The sequence below is a fragment of the Mytilinidion resinicola genome, assembly GCF_010093595.1.
Source record: "Mytilinidion resinicola strain CBS 304.34 unplaced genomic scaffold BDZ99scaffold_7, whole genome shotgun sequence".
Lineage (NCBI taxonomy): Eukaryota > Fungi > Ascomycota > Dothideomycetes > Mytilinidiales > Mytilinidiaceae > Mytilinidion > Mytilinidion resinicola.
The window spans coordinates 1,216,285-1,235,811 of record NW_022985443.1 but is presented as its reverse complement, the minus strand read 5'-3'; the positions used below and the strand labels follow the sequence as shown (position 1 = coordinate 1,235,811).

Here is a 19,527-nt window from a genome sequence, read left to right as displayed (position 1 = left end):
GCTGGCCGGCCGATGGTTTTATCCAGCCCCGGCACCATCGGTCTTATCTGAACTGCAACCCACTCTTGTTTGATCCATGGCCTGGACCCTTATCGCGTTTCCCTGACTCTCACCACTAAGTGCGACAGGCTGTGCCGGGACTTATGTGCATGTCGATCTGGGGCTGGCCTCACAGTATCACCGGCCGGCAGACTGCAGGCTCCGGCACAAGTCCCCGCAAACATTGACCGCGGCCTACATTACCGTCTGGTGGCGAAATGGGGCTCCATATGGGCTATATACGCGGCTGCTGCAATATTGTAGCCACTGAAACGTCTTCTTATCTTTTCCTTGTTCTCGAAGCCAGTTTCCACTTCTTTTGAATTAGCAAGCATGGGAGATATTAGCGGCTTGGACAACCTAGCTCCAGCTACGACAGCAGCCACACCGTTCAGCCCTACTTTCGGAGCATCTGCAGCTGGGTCCTTCACCACCGAGCCAAGGACGGGTGATCCGTATCGATACCAGACTGGCTTTGGCAATCGGTTTGCTACAGAAGCTGTGTAAGTAGTTCGACGAGCAATTGCATCAGACTCACGTTAACAACTTTCGTAGACCTGGCGCTTTACCATCAGGTGGTCAGAACGTACCACAGAAATGCCGGTACGATTTGTACTCTGAGCAGCTCAATGGCACCTCTTTCATTTCTTCTCGGCAATCGTTACAGCATGTCTGGATGTACCGGGTTCGACCCTCAGTCGCTCATCGACCACTCGAGCGCATGGCACTGTCACCAGACCTCGAAGCATGCTTCGCCCCGCAAAATCCAAACGTTCATTATACTCCTCTCACGTATACTTGGGGACCACTAGACATCCCAGAAGCCTCCCAGAGTATCAACTTCTACCAAGGAATCAAGACTATGGGTGGCCGCGGTGACCCCACCATCAGGGAAGGTGTCGCGGTTCACATGTATGCTGCCAATACATCTATGGGTAACGAGGCTTTTTGCAACAACGACGGTGATATGTTGATCATTCCACAAGTTGGCCGGCTAGACGTCCAAACAGAACTAGGCCGGGTAATGGTACGGCCTGGAGAGATCTTTGTCATGCAAGCTGGCATCCGCTTCCGAGTTTTGTTGCCCGATGGAGCAGTGCATGGTTATATCCAGGAGATATTCGGTAGCCACTACGAGCTTCCGGAAATGGGACCCGTTGGAACGAATGGTCTGGCGCATCCTAGAGACTTCGAGATGCCAGTCGCCAGTTTTGATATTGACGAATCGAAGTGGACTATAGTTCACAAGCTTACCGGAGAGCTCTACTGCTATGACCAAGCATGGACACCATTTGATGTGGTGGCGTGGCATGGAAAGTAAGTAATGTATATCTTTCTTGTACGTGGAAGAACGCTCACCCCAGTTCAGCTATGTTCCGTACAAGTACCTGCTCGAGAAGTTCGTTGCTCTGTCGTCATCGATGAAAGAGCAACTTGACCCCACCATCTACACAGTCCTGATGGCGAAGTCGAAATGGGACGGAGTATCACTCACCGAATTCGCTGTTTTCACTCCCAAGTGGGCCACAGCAACAAACACATTCAGACCACCTGTACGTATATCTCACGCCTATGAGTCAATTATTGCTGATCACCGATACGCTAGTACTATCATCGTAACATGGCCACCGAAATTGGTGGACTCATTTGCGGAAAATACGGCGGTAGCGCTCGAGAACAAGAAGCAGGCGGACTCACTCTGGAGCATAGCTACATGCCACATGGGGAGTCGTATGAGGCGTGGGTGAAGGCCACCACCACGCCTTTGGAGCCCATGCTAGTGGGGGTTGGCAGCATTGGTTTTATGCTACACCTCAGCTCTCATTTTTCCGTGACAAAGTTCGCCATGGAAAGGCACAACACGATCAAGATCCAACGGCCGGAGTTCTGGGACAACATGAAGGGCCACTTTTTGGAAAATCTTGCCGAAGTGAACAAAGCGCTCGCGGAGAGCGGTCTACCTGCTCTTGGGACTCGGCCAGCGTAGTCGGCGACGAAAAATGTCGCGTTTCTTCGGCCGTCTCTACAGCGCAACAGTATATACTTTGGAAGCGTCCAGGCTTCGTAAAATAATCAACGTGGCAAGTGACTGGAAAGTCACGTGTTACACAAGGTCGACTATCCCCGAATTGCAAGTACTGAGCTCGCCGTGGATATCTCCGAACTACGATAATGACTTAGCATCGCACTTCCGGGTGTCTTATGTTGCAACACCTTCATGTTTCACGACACCTAAGATCGTGTTCCGAGTCAAACCCGTACGACTGAGTGAGTGACCACGATAACAGAAATGATAGTGTTCGCAACGTTACGCTAATTCGATAGCCACTAGGCCTATGCTAGTCGAGAATCTCTTAGCGCTGTGCTACGCGTGGAACTGCCGATACATTCCCAGGGTCCTATCATGTATATCAAGCAGCGGCCGGCAAAACAAGATACCCCATATCTGATAGCGGTCCCGGGCAACTGCCATTGCTCCCGCGTTGGCCTATTAGCGAGAACATAAAATAAGGCCATGCAGAAGCCATTCCTCCCGTTGCACCCAACGAACTGGTAACCGGGACCATCCTTCGCTTTTTCCACCAAGCCCATTTCTGGTCGATCAAGCAGCCATGCAACGAGCATCAACAAATACACCTCCTAACGAAAAGGCCGGATCCGACATTGAGAAGGGCCATGTCGTCGATACCTCCACTCCTATTTCCGGGGACGTAGAGATCATCGAAGCCGAGTCACCTCTTATGAGCAAAGGGATATTTGCTAAACTTTGGAAACTACTCTCCGCAACTGGTGTCGAGCTTCGTGGTGTGCAGCCCGTGCCCGAAGACCAACGAACCGATTTGCAATACAACAAAATCTTCACTGTGTGGTTCACCAGTCTGATTTGTCCTCTACCGTAAGTCTGCATCTCTCGATACACATTAGAGTTGAAGCTAACATTGTATCAGCCTTGTCACCGGCATGCTCGGAACGTTGGCCTTTGGACTAAGCTTGAGAGACTGCAGTCTTCTCATCTTCTTCTTCTCTTTCCTGCTTTGCATACCACCTGCGTACATTGAGACTATCTCGCCGCGTACAGGCATGCGTCAAATGATTCAGGCCCGATATAGCTTTGGGTGAGTCGCATGCTTTATATCGTGTTCCTTCAATCGAGTCCAGTTCTAACGCATCATAGCATGTACCCAAATATTCTCGTCGTCATCTTGAACATGTGCTCTCTCTGCGGTTACCAAATCATCTGCCTAGTCACTGCCGGACAAACTCTAGCAGCTGTATCAAACGATTCCATCAGCCAGGTTGTCGGAATCGTTGTTGTTGGTATCTGTGCCATGGTTCCTGCATTCTTCGGCTTCAACTTCATCCATCAATATGAACGATATGCGTGGATACCGGCTCTGATTGCCATTCTCGTAGCTGTTGGATGCGGCGGCAATAAGTTGAAGGAGCAGGCACCACCAGTTGCGCCAAGTGGACAGACTGTCATGATTTTCATCAGCTTTATCGCTGGATACATGCTTCCGTATAGCTCGACGGTGGGAGATATTGCTGTTTACTTCTCCCCCAAGGCACCGAAGTAGGCATTTCCAGTCCGTACTGTCTAGTGACCATATCTAATCAGTGTCACTATAGGTGGCGTATCTTCATGTACTGCTGGATGGGCATCTGCCTCCCGTCCGTTCTTCTCATGTGTCTCGGTGCAGCAATCGGTGGTGCAGTGCCGAATGTCCCATCCTGGGCTGATGCCTACGACCGCGACTCCGTCGGCGGCGTTCTCGAAGTCATGCTGCACCCAGCAGGCGGCTTTGGCAAATTCGTTGCTGTCCTCCTCGCCCTCTCTGTCGTGGCACAAATTTCGCCAGGCTTCTACTCCGTCTCGCTGAACTTCCAGATCATCTGGCCGCAATTTGTCAAAGTGCCGCGTGTTCTTTTCGTCATCCTCATCACCGCCATTGACCTCGGCGTTGGCATCAAAGCCGCAGAATCCTTCTTCGAGTCCCTGGAAAGCTTCCTAGGCGTCATCTCTTACTGGGCTGCCGCCTTCACGGGCATTTTGCTGAGCGAATGGTTCATTTTCCGCAAGGCCGACCCGGCAGCGTATGACCACAAGATCTGGAATGTGGCCAGCGAACTCCCGAGTGGACTTGCAGCCCTCGCCGCGCTGATCATCCCGTTTGCGCTGGTAGTGCCGAGTATGGCGCAGACCTGGTATACGGGCCCAATAGCAGAGAAAGCAGGAGATTTGGGATTCGAGTTTGCGCTCGTCCTTGGAACTATGATCTACATCCCTACGAGGATGTTGGAGATCAAGATTAGGGGGAAGCTCTGAACACGTCTGAGGAATCTCGTCTGTCGTTAGAGTGATGAGATTGATGGGGCGCACATTTTAGCTATAATACCCGGTAATAGACGAACCATAAATCTGACTTCGCTACACTCAAGCTTCAAGCCTGACTTTTCTGTATATTAGTGACTCGTTCTCAAAGCTTCCGGCACAGATTCCAGACTGCCGGCCGGCATCTGTTCATGCATAAACAGTAGGCCCCAACACACCTCACCTACCTGCAACATACACACCTCTCATCTATTCCCTTCTCCTAGCCTACTACATCCTAGCCACCACCATGACAGCCCCCCTCGTAACATCCCACCCCTCCTACGCCTCTTCCCTCGCCTCCAACCTCCACACCCGCCTCGGCTGGGGCACCTCCCCCGCCCTCCTCCTCATCGACGTCTGCAGCGCCTACTGGTCCCCGACTTCCCCCCTCTCCCTCCTCGCCGACCCTGCCGGCTCCACCTCTCCCGCCTGCATGCGCCGCCTCCTCGCCGCCGCCCGCACCGGCGCCACCCCCGTCCTCTGGGCCCAAGTGCGCTACAACCACCCCAAGATGCTCGACGGCGCCATCCAAGCCGTCAAAGCGCCGGGCATCAGCATCTGGCAAGACGGTGACACGCGGGGCATGGACGCGTGGCTCGAGGGCCTGACGCCCGGACCGGACGACGTGGTGGTGCTGAAGAAGAACCCGAGTGCGTTTTTTGGGACGAATCTGGCGGGGGTGCTGCAGGGCATGGGGGTGGATACGGTGGTGGTTTGTGGGGTGAGCACGAGTGGGTGTGTGCGGGCGACGGCGGTGGATGCGGTGGGGTGGGGGTTTAGGAGTGTGGTGGTGGATGAGGGGAGTGGGGATCGGAGTCGGGAGATTCAGCAGGCGACGCTGTTTGATTTGGAGAGTTTGTTTGCGGATGTGGTGGCGGAGGAGGAGGCGGTGGAGAAGTTGGGGAAGGGGTGGGAGAGGTAGGGAAAGGGGGAGTGGATGGTAGGGGTCACGTGATATGTGAGGTTTTGAGGAAGAAATTCATTTGCCCATTTCATCTGTTCTTGGAAATCGGAGAGAGAGACGAGAATAGTTGAACGCTGTTTTGAAAGTTATTTCTGTGTAGATTGAGGAATGATTAGAGGAGTTTGTGAACTGCAGTTGTCGATTGGTGAGAAAGAGATCTGGTAGTTGAAGAAAGAACGAACGAACCCGGTAAGACTGGCGCAAACTTGTATGATACAAAACGAGAAGTGTTCAAGACCTCGATGGTGAGACTGATACTCGTCCTTGCTTCGGATTGTGATAGTGTTGGAGTCATCCAAGAGGAGTGACGGAATTTGAGATGCAGTAAGCCAGGATGGATGAGCAGACACTCTGTAGTAATTTGCTTCAATTCGAAGACCCTAATTGTGTTTCTTTAGGGCTCACTTACTCCCGTAATGTCTCTCTTAGTCCTTCCCATCCCAACTCCTGTGAGGCCTTTCGCTTAGGTCTCGCGCGTTTGCTTTCTTGCTCCTGTGCCCTTCTTTTCCTCGATAATATTAACATCACATGGATTTCACACGTGGGCTGACTTTCTTGAGGTTCTGTCGCCGGGCAGGCTCCAGGCAACCGCGCCAAGCCGCGGCCGATTCCCGCACACGCCCGACTATAAATTCAAGCCTTCGCCACCCGTTCCTGGTTTTCCTCCAACCGAAAACAACGACGACGAGACTGAGAGAACTGGCTGGGACTTGCGATGGATCATGGGTCTTCTCTGCATCATCAATGCTGACCTTCACCTAGCTCACCGTGTATCGCACCAACTTCCTCTGCCCCAGTAAGTCGTCTCGCTCCCATCGTGATCTCAGCTAACGACTCTCGTCTTAGCTTTCGACCATCGACAATCGACAACCGACTCTCTCCATGTTTGCTCTCTCTTTAACTCACCTCGTCCTCATTCCGCCTCGTATACTGCCCTATTGTATACCCAACTTCTGTCAACTACCCACTCATTCCCCACCCCCTCTTCCCTCCATCCCTTCCACTTCCCCTACACTTCCCCTACACTCCCCTCCAGCTTTTCAGCTTCCTGGACTCTCGACGACCCGTTCCCGGCTGCGTGATCTTCAATCAACCTGAGGAAGTGAAGCACTGAGGCATGACCTGGCCGACCGTACGCGCCCGGGGAGGTGGGAAAAAATGAGACGCTATAGATCCGGGTAGCGCGGGGAGTTCGCCCATGATAGGTGTGGAATGACCGATGGGAGAGGAGAGATGGAAGTGCTAAGAATCGTTCTTAATGACTTCATGGGTTTCCGTAAGTGTTTTCCCCTCCCTTCTGTTCTAGGGTAGTATGGTCGCGCCAGTCTCTCTCGGTCTCTTTTATGGTTGTTGTGGTTCAACCGGTCCTCTGAATAGTCTCACTGATCAATGCAACTCTTCTTTAATCATTCTTCTCGCTCCCTTGTTGTGACTTACCGCTTGTCGTCGCCTCCCGTTTGCTCCGCCAATCCGCTCTCTTCTATCCTCTCTCGCAGCACGTCAACGGCTAGAAAGCTAGACCTGAACGCCATCGTCAGCCTAGCTCGCTTTCTCTCGTCGACGCCATCTTGTCGACTTCTTCAGCAGATCGCCGGCCTCTCCGTCGACGTCAACAACCTCCGATAGCTTGCCGAATACACCCAGTGGGAGGATCAGGGACGCAGGCTTCAAGACGCAGGCGCCGGAAATACTGAAGAGAGTGAGGGTGAGGGTCTGGTTGACGTTATCGGCGGCATAAGGAAGACGGACAGCGTGTACGGGGGAGGACGTTATCGCCGCTACTGTGTGCCACAGTGCTAAGGGCTAGGCGTCGATTCGAGGCGCGATGGCTTGGTGAGGACGACGTCGAGGCCGTGACATAGCTGGGGCTGCAGCTGAGCACGACTCGGGACGGTAGGGATGCGCTGCTGCTGCCTGCTGATGATGAGGCCGCTGCTGATGTTGAGGAGGACAACTGAGAATAACAATGGACTTGTAGGAGACACATTAAGCTGATCAGCCAGCCCTCCACGCCAGTGGTCTGCTCCCTCGCCGCTGCTAGTATCTCTCTTCGCGTCGGCCGCCTCCTCATAGTCTCAACTCGTCTTCTTCATATTCCGCGTTGAAAACTTCCCCTCCCTCAGAGCCGCCGCCCTATCTCTCGCCACAAGCTTATCGGTCACGGGAAGCAGGATACAGGTGTTAGAAAGAAGGAGTATAGAGTGGGGTTGAGGTAGTCATCGGGGCGGTGGTTTCCTGAGTGGTAGGTGTGCTAGATTTGATCGCAAAGGCACAAGTAATCTCTGACTATAAACCCTCATAGGATAAAGATTGAAAGCGACTAGGTACAAATATGAAACAGGAAAGGTCCTGAGACCTACAGTGCGCAATTGACTTTTAGCTTTATAAAGGGCCGAAGGACGCCCCTGGCGGACCTGGAGCCTGTAGCACAGCTAGTAATGCCAAATCCTATGTCTGAGGAGCTATGGATTAAGGCATATAGTTGCAAGTAGATTAGGTATCGTGAAGCCGCCGGATATGGCTCAATCTTCTTCGTAGACGCGTATTATGATAAAAGAGTCGTAACAGTGTCCCGTATCATTGTCGAATCTGAGGATGGAGGTGAAACAATGCATTGAACGAGGTAAGTGATGTATTGGATGAGCATCTATCTAGGCTACGTACGCCGTATATATACTCCTGTGTGTGGAGGCTTACGTAGCCGTACCGTAGAACTGTGAGGGCTAAATATAGGAACCGTGTTCTATATTAAGGTAGCCGACGCTAGCCGTACCACACTCCGTAGGCTAGCTGGCTAGGAATACGTACTCCGTCAGAATCAGACTTACCAAGACTTCGATCCCAAACTTGATACTAGTAGAGAACCCGGAGAAGTTCGGAGCGCGTTGGAAAAGCTACCGGGTGAGGTGGGTAAGAAATGGATTGGTGGGAGAATCACGTGATTATTAGTATGGGAAGTTGATTATGAGAAATTAGCATGCTGATTCGATGACCATGTGATACTCAAAAGATAGATTTCCAGTTGCAAGCTACGAAATCATTTCCCACGCCTGCTGTGGAGGAAATAAATTAATGCCACGTGAGAACTCAATAATCGCGCTTCCTATCAGCATTGCTGGAAGTTCCACAACTTCACAATCAATTCAGCTCCAAGAGGCTCAGTGAAAAGCACACATATCCCATCAAACTTTCAGGCCTCCTGTCTAAAAGGATAGCATGTGGCAGTAACTAAGCCAATAGTGGTATAGTTAGTCAGCGGCTAATCCCAGGTGCCTCTACCTCGCCGAGGATTCTGCACCTACAAGGGTTGTGGAAAGTCAGCCCCCACCCACTGCGGAGCTTGAAACTTGTCTGTAGAACACCATGGTTTTCTGCAACGACATACCTCGTGGAGGCCACCTCCTGCATGTCCAGCGTCCGAGATACGGACAGCTTTATTGTGCCACGAAGTGGAATCCAGCGCAGCGGCCGAACACTCGCCCCAGAGCGCATCACGACTTCGACGGACGGAGCCTCAGATGTCATGGGAGGATCCCTGATGAAGACTCAAACCATTTCCGAGATCGCATGAAGCGGCTGAACCCATTTCCTCTATGCGGTATCCATGGTCATCTGAATCTCAGACACCAACTCCCGTCATTGGATGTGCCAAAATAGCTTTCTCCTGCATCGTACCTTGGCGTCACCCGTACCATGGATCCAATCACGGCGGTCGGCTTGGCATCAAGCATCGTCCAGCTTGCAGATGGTGCATTCAAGATTGTCAAAATACTAGACACTATTAAAGAGGGGGGTAGAGACCGCCGCAAACTCTGCGATGAGTTCACGCTGCTATGGATGACGCTGCGCAACCTAGAAATCCAGTTCGCGCCATTATCAGCAGACCAAAATGGACAATGGTTGAAGCCGATCGATTCGCTTGCTGCCCCTGGCGGCATATTTGATCAGACCAGCACAGCGATCAGCGACGTCTGGGACCGGCTGACTACAAAGGACTCACGCCGGGCCAAGTTTATCCAGGCCGTGCGATGGCCCTACGACCAAGGGCAAGTGGAAAAGATAGTCGCCCGGATAGAACGTCTGAAGTCCTCTTTGAGTATTGTTCTTAATCAGGCCCAAATTGCTCAAACCTACGAGATGCAAGAAGGCATATCGGAAGTGGTCAGGAAGACCACCGATAGCGAGTTCAAGGAGATCCTCGACTGGCTATCTCCACTGAATTTCCGCCAGAAGCAAGAAAGTACTGTTGGGTCCCCTGGAACAGGAGGGTGGCTCTTCCAGGGTGCACAATTTCGCCGATGGGCTTTCGGCACAGAGCCTTGGTTGTGGTGCTATGGAGACCCCGGAGCAGGTAACGCGGAACATGCCAGGCTTATGATTCTTAGTCTGACCGTTCATAGGGAAAACCGTCATCGCATCGATGGCAGTCAATCATCTCAGAAAGCAGTATGAAGATGAAGGCAAGAATGCAATCGTCTTGATTGCGTTTTGTAGCTTCGACAACCCGACTACACAATTCTTAGAGCCCCTCATCGCCAGCTTACTAAAACAGGTCTTCCAATCCCACGATTCTATTTCCAAACAGCTCCTTGAGCTGTATCAGAAGCACCGAAAAGACAGTACAAGCCCAACGCTATCTCAACTGGTAGACGTCCTCGATGACGCCATCAGCCAATACGAAAGGGTTTTCATCATACTGGATGCCTTGGATGAACTCAGCGATGACGCAAAACGATTACGACTCCTTGAGACTTTCAGAAAATTCGACAAATTCAAGGCCGCGAAAGGGAATTATCCCCAAGTTATGATAACTTCACGAAAACTACACAGCATTGCTACTCGATTCGGAGGCACAAATGGCATTATATCTTGCGACGGCTGCGGGAAAAAGAACCTGGATGTCTACCATCATTGCGACGATTGTGAAGATTGGGATGTCTGCGAAGATTGCCTTCAAAAGGGCATCGGATGTGGAAATAGCGGGCACACGTCAACGAAGCGGTTCAACAGTACTAACATAGAAATATCCGCCCACCCAGAGGACGTGAAAAGCTATGTGAATGAGAGAATCGAGATGGAGCCAGATCTCTCGCAGTTTGTCAAAAGAAGTCCGGGGCTCCGAGAGCGTATTTTGAAGACGGTTATCGCAAAAGCGAAAAAGATGTACGTACCGTGTTCAGGCCCGAATTACCCGTAATGATAAAACAAGCTGACTCGATAGGTTTCTTCTTGCAACGTTCCACATGAACGCTCTGGCTGATTGCGTTGATAAGAGAGATCTAGAAGAAGCGCTAAAACACCTACCAAAGGAAATCAACGGTATCTACGACCAAGCAATGATGCGAATTGAGAAATTGACGCCAAATCGGCAACGAGCGGTCAAGAAACTCTTCATGTGGGTGACCTATGCTGAGAGACCATTGAAGGTCGTTGAATTAGAACATGCGACCGCGATATCTCGCGGCGTAAGAGATATTCAGCGAGACCATATCCTCTCGGCAAAGGCCCTCATGTCTCTAAGTGCCGGCATTGTTCAGATTGACGAAAGTGGAAACGTAAGGCTTGTGCATGAAACAGCCGAAGGCTATTTCAAAGACCGCCGGGAAACGCTGTTCCCAGATGGAGAGGTTCAAATCGCGGAATGTTGCATTGCGTACCTCCAGCTTGAAACTTTCGCCGAGGGGCCCTGCCATGGGCTGGACGAATCAAGCCTATACGAAGAGCGCTTGTTGCATCACCCTTTCCTTGGCTACGCCGCTCTAAATTGGGGCCACCATGCACGGAAATGCGATTCAGAACTCGTAACTCCGCAGGCTCTCATGTTTCTACGGAATAAGCAGTATCTGGCCTCTGCGGTTCAAGCTCTTTGGTACACGGATACCTGGTCGAGTGAGAGCTGGGACGTACTAGCGGACGTCACTCCACTCCACATTGCGTCCTTCTTTGGAGTTAACAAGATTGTTGCTCACCTAATCGCCGAGGGTGCTAAAATCGACGCGCGAGACTCTCTAGGAACGACACCACTTATATACGCCGCCTCTAAAGCACGTTTGGATGTGGCTGAAACTCTTCTCTCTTCGGGTGCTTCAGCCAACACTGTTTGCTCTAGGGGTTCGACTCCATTGCTGCGAGCGACATCAGCAGGCCATGAAGATATCGTCCGCCGATTGCTCAAAGAAAAGGACATAGCGATCAACCAGCTTTATGTAACCCGGTCTAACAGGTCGGCTCTTATGATTGCCATATCGAATGAGTTCGGCAAAATTATGCGACTGCTTCTCGAAAGATCTGATATTGATGTAAATCTGTGTACGGATGAGCCTGTAAGTAAACTCTCCTTGCAAGTATCAAACTCCCTAGTGCCAGTTTGCTCGTTACAGTCTGTGTGCACTCATCGAAAACTGTTCGGTCTACTTCAACGGGCTTTGAGTCTCAAAGCGAGATCCGGTATCCCCGGTTGATTGTCCGACCGACTTGCTAGGCAAGTTACCAGCTCAACAGAGAGACTTACCCACGTCTATCACGAGCACAAGCCAAACACTTAAATTCGAAACCTATGATTGTACACAGACTGCAGTGAGACACCACCGTTGACTGAATCGACTCGTAACTTTGCCTGGCACTTACCTGTCGATTCGGCCACTAGTCTCGAAGAACTGGTTAAGTAGAAGATAGTTAGAATTGCCCCCACCATCTCTGTTTTAGAAACATATACTAATTTCAGTTGCCACCTTTAGGCAGGATGGTCGGCCATACACTTTGCGGTGGACGGACGAAATCATGTAGCGCTTGACATGCTGGTCAACGATCCCCGACTCAACGTCAACTCAATGGACCGCGCAGGGTATACAGCATTGGAATATGCAGCTTTGAGTGGCTTCATTCCGGAGTTACGGCTACTCCTTAATCATAATGCTGATGCCAACACACAAGACGATCAGGGAGGGCGACCCATCCAACGAGCCATCGACTACGGTGAAACTGAAGCAGTCAAGCTTCTTCTCGAGCACAACGTTCAGTACGACTTCCGAGATCTATTTGGACGTACAATCATCCACGCCGCTGCTTGCAACAACCAGTTCAGGACACTCCGCGTAATTCTCGAGAGATGCAAGGGCCTTGACATCAATGCCCAAGGGTCTAGATCAGGAGAAACAGCACTCCACGATGCCGCGCGTTCAGGTTTCGTTAGGACTGTACAAGTTCTCCTTGAGTATGGAGCTCTTACCACTATCGAAAACTATGCCGGCCGAACACCAGCGAAATCCGCCAAAGATGCTGGGAAAAAAGCAGTTCTCGAACTGCTGCAAGTGGCTCGGAAGAAGGAAGAAGACGAGGGTCGCATTCGACCGGTCCACAAAGCCGACACCTTCTCAATAAACAGCGAGATACCCCTCTGGATGGCCGTCCAACAACATAGCAGCGACAATCTTCGCGAGCGAATCGCCCGCACCTCAGTCGCCGAGATCAACCAGATCAGCCCGGACTCGGGCGACACAGCGCTGCACCTTGCCGTCACCAAGAACCGGCCAGACGTGGTGGGCATGCTGCTCGACGCCGGCGCCGACCCAGACATCCTCGACACGTTCGACCGCACTGCGCTGATCCTTGGCTGCCAGAACGGCAACATCGCGGCTGTGCGCCGGCTCGTCGAGCACGGCGCTGACCTCAACATCGCCATCTTCCGCGACGAGCCGGCGTGGGAGATCGCGTTCAAGGCGAACTGGATCAGCATCACGACGTACCTCCTCGCGCAGCCGTCCTGCGAGATCAAGTCGAATACGAGCACGCTGTTCACTTGCCTCGCGTGGGCTGCGTATGCGGGGGATCTGGGGGCGGCGAGGCGGCTGGTGGAGGCGGGCGCGCCGGTGCATTTGAAGAATTCGGAGGGCAAGACTGTCAGTCAGATTGCGAAGGAGTATGAGCATGAGGATTTGGAACGGTATCTTGTTGTGGAGGCCGATAGGCAAAGATCGTTGCCATCGCCGCCGCCGCCGCTGGCTGTTCAACCGCCGCTAGCTGTGCGGAAGGAGGATGTGAAGGCTGAGCTGGATGTTGAAGCCAAAACAGTACCGCAGATCAAAGCGGAAATGCTCTCTGAGAAGAAACTTGTGCATGAGACAACAGCAGTCGACCGTTTTCCAGAAGGTGCTAAACAAAGCGGTGGAGGCGGAGGTCTTGAAACAACGCAACTCGAAATTCAGAGACGGAATGAGCGCATCAACACGGACCTTGCGAATAATCCGATCATTTTGGGTATACTGGGGTTGGTCCTCCTGGTCACTTTGTACAAAGTTTGGCTTGGATGAATGAGTTCTATTTTGTCGCAGTTTATCGCCATTCAGCATGCCGAGGCAGCTGGACCGCAGCGCCGGGCGCAAAATACCGGTACGGGGTCTTTCTATGTCGGAGTATTTGAGTGTATATCTAGCATATTTAGCACCTACAAATCATATAAGGTTCTTTCTACTTGAAGATTTCAAACACGGAGTAGACCAGAAAGGAGGAATTGGACTGCCTCTTGACTAGTTAGCTTCCTAAAGCCCGAGATACTCCTTACAGCGGTATTAAGTGAGCAAGAGTGAACCTTAAGAAGCGATATATCTATGAGGTTGATGCAATAGAAATTTGGTTTACCTCTCGGCTACTTGGGCTCTGGTTTTGCTCGCTCAACACCAATATCAGGGGTGGGCCCAGAGTGGGTGGCTGGGCAGTCAAAGGGTAGTTTGATTCCCACTGCACCAACCTTTGCATACTTCGAATACGTAAAATCCAAATATCTAGGAGCCTGGGGAAACATACTATTGGCCAATCGTCTGCCCCGTAAGCCACTCCTGACCTTAGTATCGAGCGAGCAAGATTGAACTCCGCGTAGAGTTATATCCAGGTGCCCATCCTCATGTTCATGCAGCGGAAATCAGACTACCTCTTGACTGGCCAGCTATCCACCGGCGGGGCCACTCCTCACAGCGGTATCGAACGACCAAGATTGAAGCCCAAGCAGAGCTATATGCGCGTGCCCATTCTTATGATCAAGCAGCGGAAATCAGACTACCTCTTTACTAGCCAGGTACCTCCCAGCAGGGCCACTCCTCACAACGGTATCGAGCGAGCAAAAGTGAACCGATTCAATTCATTCACGTTCGAAGACGAGAAGGATATTCGGGAGCAAATGGGTTATATTTCGGAGAGTAGTCAAACCGCACCATCGGCAGTCCAGACCAGCTCGAAGATCCCAGACCATGAGATTTCGCGAGAAAAAGACGTACAAAACCCAGCTCACATAGCACCTAGAGGATGAACCGCCCTGCCATAGCACTCGGGAGCTGCAGCTCCTTCAGCAGCTCCATGATGTGATGAATCAGCTCATGGAACTTCAGCGCATGCAGCCTGGCTCCCAGCGTGTTCATCGTCGAGCTTCGTGCCTGGTCAGCCTGGAGCTCAAGCAAGCATTCGTTGGTTATCGACTCGAGCGGACCCAGGGCCGCAAAGCAGCTCTCGACCACCGCAATCTGCACGCGGGCTTCTGCTGGGAACATGGCGACGATGTCTGAGTAGTCATCGTTGGTGGTAGGGCGGCCGGGACGGCGCTGAGGCGGGTTGGTGCTAAGAAATTCTTGGCGGCAGATAGGGCATTTGCTGGCGTTTTCCGCACCCGAGGTGATCCAAGTGTTCAAGCAGTCGCGGCCCATCGTATGCTCGCAGTGTGTCTTGACAGCGGGCTCCGCGCCGGCGAAAACCAGCGACTCGTGGCAAATCGAACACTCGCGATCGTCCGGGCTTAGGTTCGCAACATCCACAGGCTGGCTGCTGGTCTCCACAGTGATTGGGGCCTTGAAAGGCTGGACGTACGCTTGGCACAGGTTGTGCTTCCACGTGTATATGGCAACCGTAAGGCCGACGATCTCGTTGAAGAACTCGTCCCAGTGGTCGTTCGTGCCTTCTTGCGCGAGATCGAGCAGGAAGCAGTATTGCTCGGGGAGGTGGGTTCGCAGGTATTCGGTCGTAAAAACAGATTTAGCTTCTGAATAGCGCGAGTACTTGTATCCTTGTTGCGAGTCGTGTTGCCACTCGGTGCGCGGTACGTTGCGTGTCAAGTGGAGGATCTTGGTGCCGATGAACCGCATTGCGACAGGGAAAGGGTCGCTGGGTTGCGCGAATAGGGCTTCGATGAAGCGCTCAGAGTGTGGATCTGCGCTCGGCATATTGGTTGCTTGGTGATAGCTTGTTGTGGTGGTTCTGGTTTGATGGAAACAGAGTGGTGTTTTTAGTGGGGTTTTGAGAAGGTCTGTGTCGGAGGTTGAAGAATCTTAAAACTGATAACCAAAGGCGGTGACGAAATGAAGAAGAAGGCATTACCTAGCCATTACATATACCGCTAATACCCGCGCTATGTGAATCCGTCATGGCCGTGAATTCACAATGTGTTGAGTGACTAACAATGGTGAATGTCGGCTTATAACCAACATTGTGCAATACAGACTCGAAAATGGGATGAAAGAAACATATTCGCCGTTGTTCAGGAATAAAGTGCACGTGCCTGGTTCTTACTAGATCATACAGTACCAGGCCATGAAATCATGCGCACGAATATCCCACTGGACTGGACTTACTCCTGCTCGTTTGATACCACTTTAAGGAGTAGCCCAGCTAGTGGAAATTCGGCCAGCTAAGAGGCAGCTCGGATTCCGCGGTGGGTAACCTGACATTGCGCCTGGCTTTTTCTCAACCCATGGGGATACTCCAAGCAGTGGCAAGCCAGTGTGCACAGACTAATCTGGACCCACGCATATACCATCGCTTGAAAGCCACATGCGAAAGCTAGACGCCACTGCCAGAATGATCCCCGTTGGAAGGAAGGTATTCGGTCCGTTAGTAGGTAGCCTTATGTCCACTGTATCAACTTTGACATGGCATTTGAATTTTGAAAAATCCATTGGGTTACACCTAAAAGTGGCAGGAAAGGGGAGCATACCCATATTCATTACGAGATTATACTACCAGTTTTGCGACATCCGTCGTCGAGATTCATCTGAGCGTCACGACGAGTCCAAATACAATAAAGAGCTTACTTATGCCCTTCACTAATTCCAAAAGCCAGTATGTCTTCTCTCACAACAACTCAATCCGCTGCGGCTCTAGTAGAGTTGTATTTTGCACCGCGCTACTATGTTTTTGCTCTTGCCTCTGTAACATAGCGTGATACTAAGCATGCATGTTAGTCCAGCTACTATGAAATCCCAAGTCATCAAGAAGGAATGGGAGAGAACGTACCTGAAACCCGAAGTTCAAACAAAGCGCCACCACCAACCCGATACACACAACAATGGGGCCGATCTGGTTATCGAAATCTTTTGGACTTCTCTCCTTGATCATCTTCGCCCTGATCATGTAAATCGCCCAGCCCCAAACGAGTGTAAACACAGCGACGATCGTATACGCAACCGCTAGAGCTCTGGCGACATTATTCGATGGTCCAGCCGCGTTGAAAAGTCCCAAGGACAGAGAAGCGAGCAACACGGCTACGTGCTGCCATTTTATGAATGTGCGCTGGTTGGCTAGCCACACTTTGGCCTCGACACGGACGGGACCTTGGTCTTTGATCCAGGAGGTTGGATTCGAGACGCCCGGGGGTAGTCGAGCGTTGGGAGTTTGGTGCGCGCGGGCGTATTTGGAAGAGGAGAATGAGGGGAGGAAGGAGCGAATACCACTCGGCTTAGTGAGGCCAGCAGTAGGCATTTGCGAGTCTTCATTGTCTAAATCCTCTTCCGCAACGTCTTCTTTAGAAGTGGGGCTCGTAGCATAGGGGAGAGAAGAGCGTCCCGCAGAAATGCGATCTTTCAGGGATTTGCCACCGGCGCCCGCGGGCGAGCTAACGGGGGAGCTGATAGAGGGTCTATAGCTGCCACTTGGTCTTGTGCCGAATAGGGATCCAACAGCGAACTCCTCTTCAGCCATTTTGGCTTTCCGGTCCTGTTCTTGTTCGAAGGCCTGCTGAGGCTCCTGACGAATATCAGATTCGACGTCTGAGCGCCAGAAAGGGAAGCTGTTGACGCTGTCTTCAAAGAGCATGGCGACACCGTGGACAAATTTCGAAAAACGTGGCGCTCCTTTGACGAGATGCGAATCCATGAGGTCGTCGACCCATTCGTACTTCTTGTAGCCTTTCACTTTGATTTCGAGCAGCGCAAAGGGGAAGCGGTTGATCTCGCCTTTACGAATTCCACTGAAAGGGTATTCCATGGATGCATCGTCGATGTCTTTGCGATGCCAGTCCTCAGGGTCTCGGCAGGGGCGCTCGGTGTCGATTGCGTCTTCCCGGATGAGAGCTAGATCAGTATCCAGTGAAATCCTGACTCTGTCATCACCAGGTATCTGGAAGGCAGTTCGAGTGTAATTTGCCCTCAGGACAGGCTGAAGCTGGTTTTCCTTGATGAAGGCTTGTATATCATCGACGGCTTTCTGGAAGTTATCCGCGCTGTCGCTAGATTCTCCTTCTCTGTTCTGGATCTTTTGGACGCTTTTTTCCATCTTATATTTGCCTTTAATGAACTGCTCAATGTACTTCTCCTTGATAGGGAAGCGTTGTTCCTCGCTACTGTTCCCGTCGGTGATTGTCTTCTTCTCGAATAGAATGTCGGGTTTATCTGCAAGCTGTCCATACCAGCGTAGGCGAAGCGAAGCCGCATCAGGCGCTTGATTGACCTTGTCCGTGTATAGTTTGAAGTTAGGGTTATCGAAATATACGGAGGTGAGGGTCGGGTCGCGTTGGAAGCCTTCGGCAACTTTAGAGGTTTGCGGGTTGTATACAAGGACGGGAAGGCGACGAAGGATGACGGTCTTAACTTCAAGAAGGTTTTCAGGGTGGACCCAGACTGTGGAATTATCAGCAAGTTAACTCTGGTAGAATGCCATTTCGACTTACATTTGTATGATGTGAAGCTCTCCCCGCCCGTATGGCTGTCAGCGAAGGAGAGTGATTCCTTCGTCTTCCCGTCTAAACTCTGCCGCACAAACGAGTACATGGCCGACAGCCTATATAACAACGGTGAATAGTCCTCCTTGTTGAACGGTAGCTCTGCAATGCGGGTATCAAGGAAGGCCCTGAGCTTATACGCTTCTCCACGCTTCCGATCATGCTTCTTCGTGGCCTTATATAACGCTGTGTAGTTGATGCGACAGTACTTCTCAAGCTCATTGACGTCTTTCGTGATCTTGTCCAACTCCTCCAACACCTCTTTCAGTATCTTCTCCCTTTCCTGCGAGGCCACCTCCAGCTTCTTATCCGCAGCATCGACCTCCCCTTCATCGCTAGCATCTTTCTTCAGCCCAATCGCTAACGGGTCCAGCTTCGATTCGCATGCCGTCGTCCGATCCCGTAGCTTCTGGTAAGTGTCCGCTTGGAACGCATGCACCTTCTCCAGCTGCACGTTCAGCAGCTCGTCTACGAATGCGCTCTCATCGTCGGCCGTCCATTGGTCGTCATCATCTTCAACCGATGACCCTCCATCGCTCTCCTTGAGCAGCTTCTTCAGCTTGTCATAATCGACGTACTTGTCTTTCCATGGCGCGTAGATAGTCTTGCGGAGGGTGGTGCCGAAGCGCATGCTATGCGGTAAGGATGGTGATTGCGAGGCGGGTGAGAAGCTTCAAAACCGGGGTCAATTGGCAATAGCAATGGTGTTTGGCAGAGTTTGAGAGCTGTGGACGAGAGCTGTGAATTGTGATGGCAGAAGCTTGGGAGGCGGGGAGTTTCGCGGTAGCCAATAGCAAGACGGCCGAGGGCCCCGTGCGTGGGGGTTCTTCGATCTCCAACCACCTCAAATTCTGAGAGGCAAATCTTGACGACTTTCTACATATTACAAGCCTCAATTACAAGCCTTAATTGGTGTCTTACGCCTAGCGGGTACGATGGGCATTGGCTAGCTATCCTTGACCTCTCCTATTTATATGGCAACACCGATTTTGTCCTATGAAACAAGTCACATTAACTATAAATACATGAATTATTCATCCATTTCCCTCCCCAAAGGCTCCTTGGTACGAAGATCTTTGGTACTTTTCCAGCTGGCCATATGTTATGAGAAGCCGACCTACCCTTCACGACTTGATAAGCCTTACAGCTACTGTCCTGAAAGTGACGATGTGA

At 51.6% G+C, this 19,527-nt stretch overlaps 7 protein-coding genes across 7 annotated transcripts; 4 read left to right on the top strand and 3 right to left on the bottom strand.

The window, feature by feature from the left end:
- Positions 1-372: 372 nt before the first annotated feature.
- On the top strand, positions 373-2,026 carry BDZ99DRAFT_385240 (putative homogentisate 1,2-dioxygenase; the record flags this gene model as incomplete). Its single annotated transcript, XM_033715421.1, has 4 exons — positions 373-542; positions 595-1,356; positions 1,409-1,592; positions 1,646-2,026. The coding sequence occupies 4 exons, from the start codon at positions 373-375 to the stop codon at positions 2,024-2,026; spliced, it is 1,497 nt and encodes a 498-aa protein (XP_033578704.1).
- Positions 2,027-2,651: 625 nt separating this feature from the next.
- On the top strand, positions 2,652-4,666 carry BDZ99DRAFT_440662 (putative purine-cytosine permease FCY2; the record flags this gene model as incomplete). Its single annotated transcript, XM_033717728.1, has 4 exons — positions 2,652-2,935; positions 2,988-3,155; positions 3,215-3,613; positions 3,670-4,666. 4 exons carry the CDS (start codon positions 2,652-2,654, stop codon positions 4,364-4,366), a joined length of 1,548 nt encoding a protein of 515 aa, XP_033578703.1. The 3' UTR covers positions 4,367-4,666.
- On the top strand, positions 4,515-5,621 carry BDZ99DRAFT_280003 (Isochorismatase hydrolase). Its single transcript, XM_033713986.1, has one exon. It carries the CDS (start codon positions 4,662-4,664, stop codon positions 5,334-5,336), a length of 675 nt encoding a protein of 224 aa, XP_033578702.1. The 5' UTR covers positions 4,515-4,661; the 3' UTR covers positions 5,337-5,621.
- On the bottom strand, positions 5,372-6,081 carry BDZ99DRAFT_280030 (uncharacterized protein). Its single transcript, XM_033713987.1, has 3 exons — positions 5,788-6,081; positions 5,565-5,729; positions 5,372-5,470 (listed from the first exon to the last, which is right to left on the bottom strand). The coding sequence occupies exons 1-3, from the start codon at positions 5,901-5,903 to the stop codon at positions 5,407-5,409; spliced, it is 345 nt and encodes a 114-aa protein (XP_033578701.1). The 5' UTR covers positions 5,904-6,081; the 3' UTR covers positions 5,372-5,406.
- A 5,893-nt stretch (positions 6,082-11,974) lies between these two features.
- On the top strand, positions 11,975-13,892 carry BDZ99DRAFT_279962 (ankyrin). The gene is made up of 2 exons (XM_033713985.1): positions 11,975-12,052; positions 12,116-13,892. The coding sequence occupies exon 2, from the start codon at positions 12,173-12,175 to the stop codon at positions 13,685-13,687; it is 1,515 nt and encodes a 504-aa protein (XP_033578700.1). The 5' UTR covers positions 11,975-12,052; positions 12,116-12,172; the 3' UTR covers positions 13,688-13,892.
- Positions 13,893-14,561: 669 nt separating this feature from the next.
- BDZ99DRAFT_560096 (uncharacterized protein) lies at positions 14,562-15,583 on the bottom strand (the record flags this gene model as incomplete). Its single annotated transcript, XM_033727278.1, has 1 exon — positions 14,562-15,583. The coding sequence occupies one exon, from the start codon at positions 15,581-15,583 to the stop codon at positions 14,669-14,671; it is 915 nt and encodes a 304-aa protein (XP_033578699.1). The 3' UTR covers positions 14,562-14,668.
- A 794-nt stretch (positions 15,584-16,377) lies between these two features.
- On the bottom strand, positions 16,378-19,081 carry BDZ99DRAFT_508046 (SPX-domain-containing protein). Its single transcript, XM_033724294.1, has 3 exons — positions 18,304-19,081; positions 16,653-18,253; positions 16,378-16,583 (listed from the first exon to the last, which is right to left on the bottom strand). The coding sequence occupies exons 1-3, from the start codon at positions 18,983-18,985 to the stop codon at positions 16,491-16,493; spliced, it is 2,376 nt and encodes a 791-aa protein (XP_033578698.1). The 5' UTR covers positions 18,986-19,081; the 3' UTR covers positions 16,378-16,490.
- Positions 19,082-19,527: the final 446 nt, after the last annotated feature.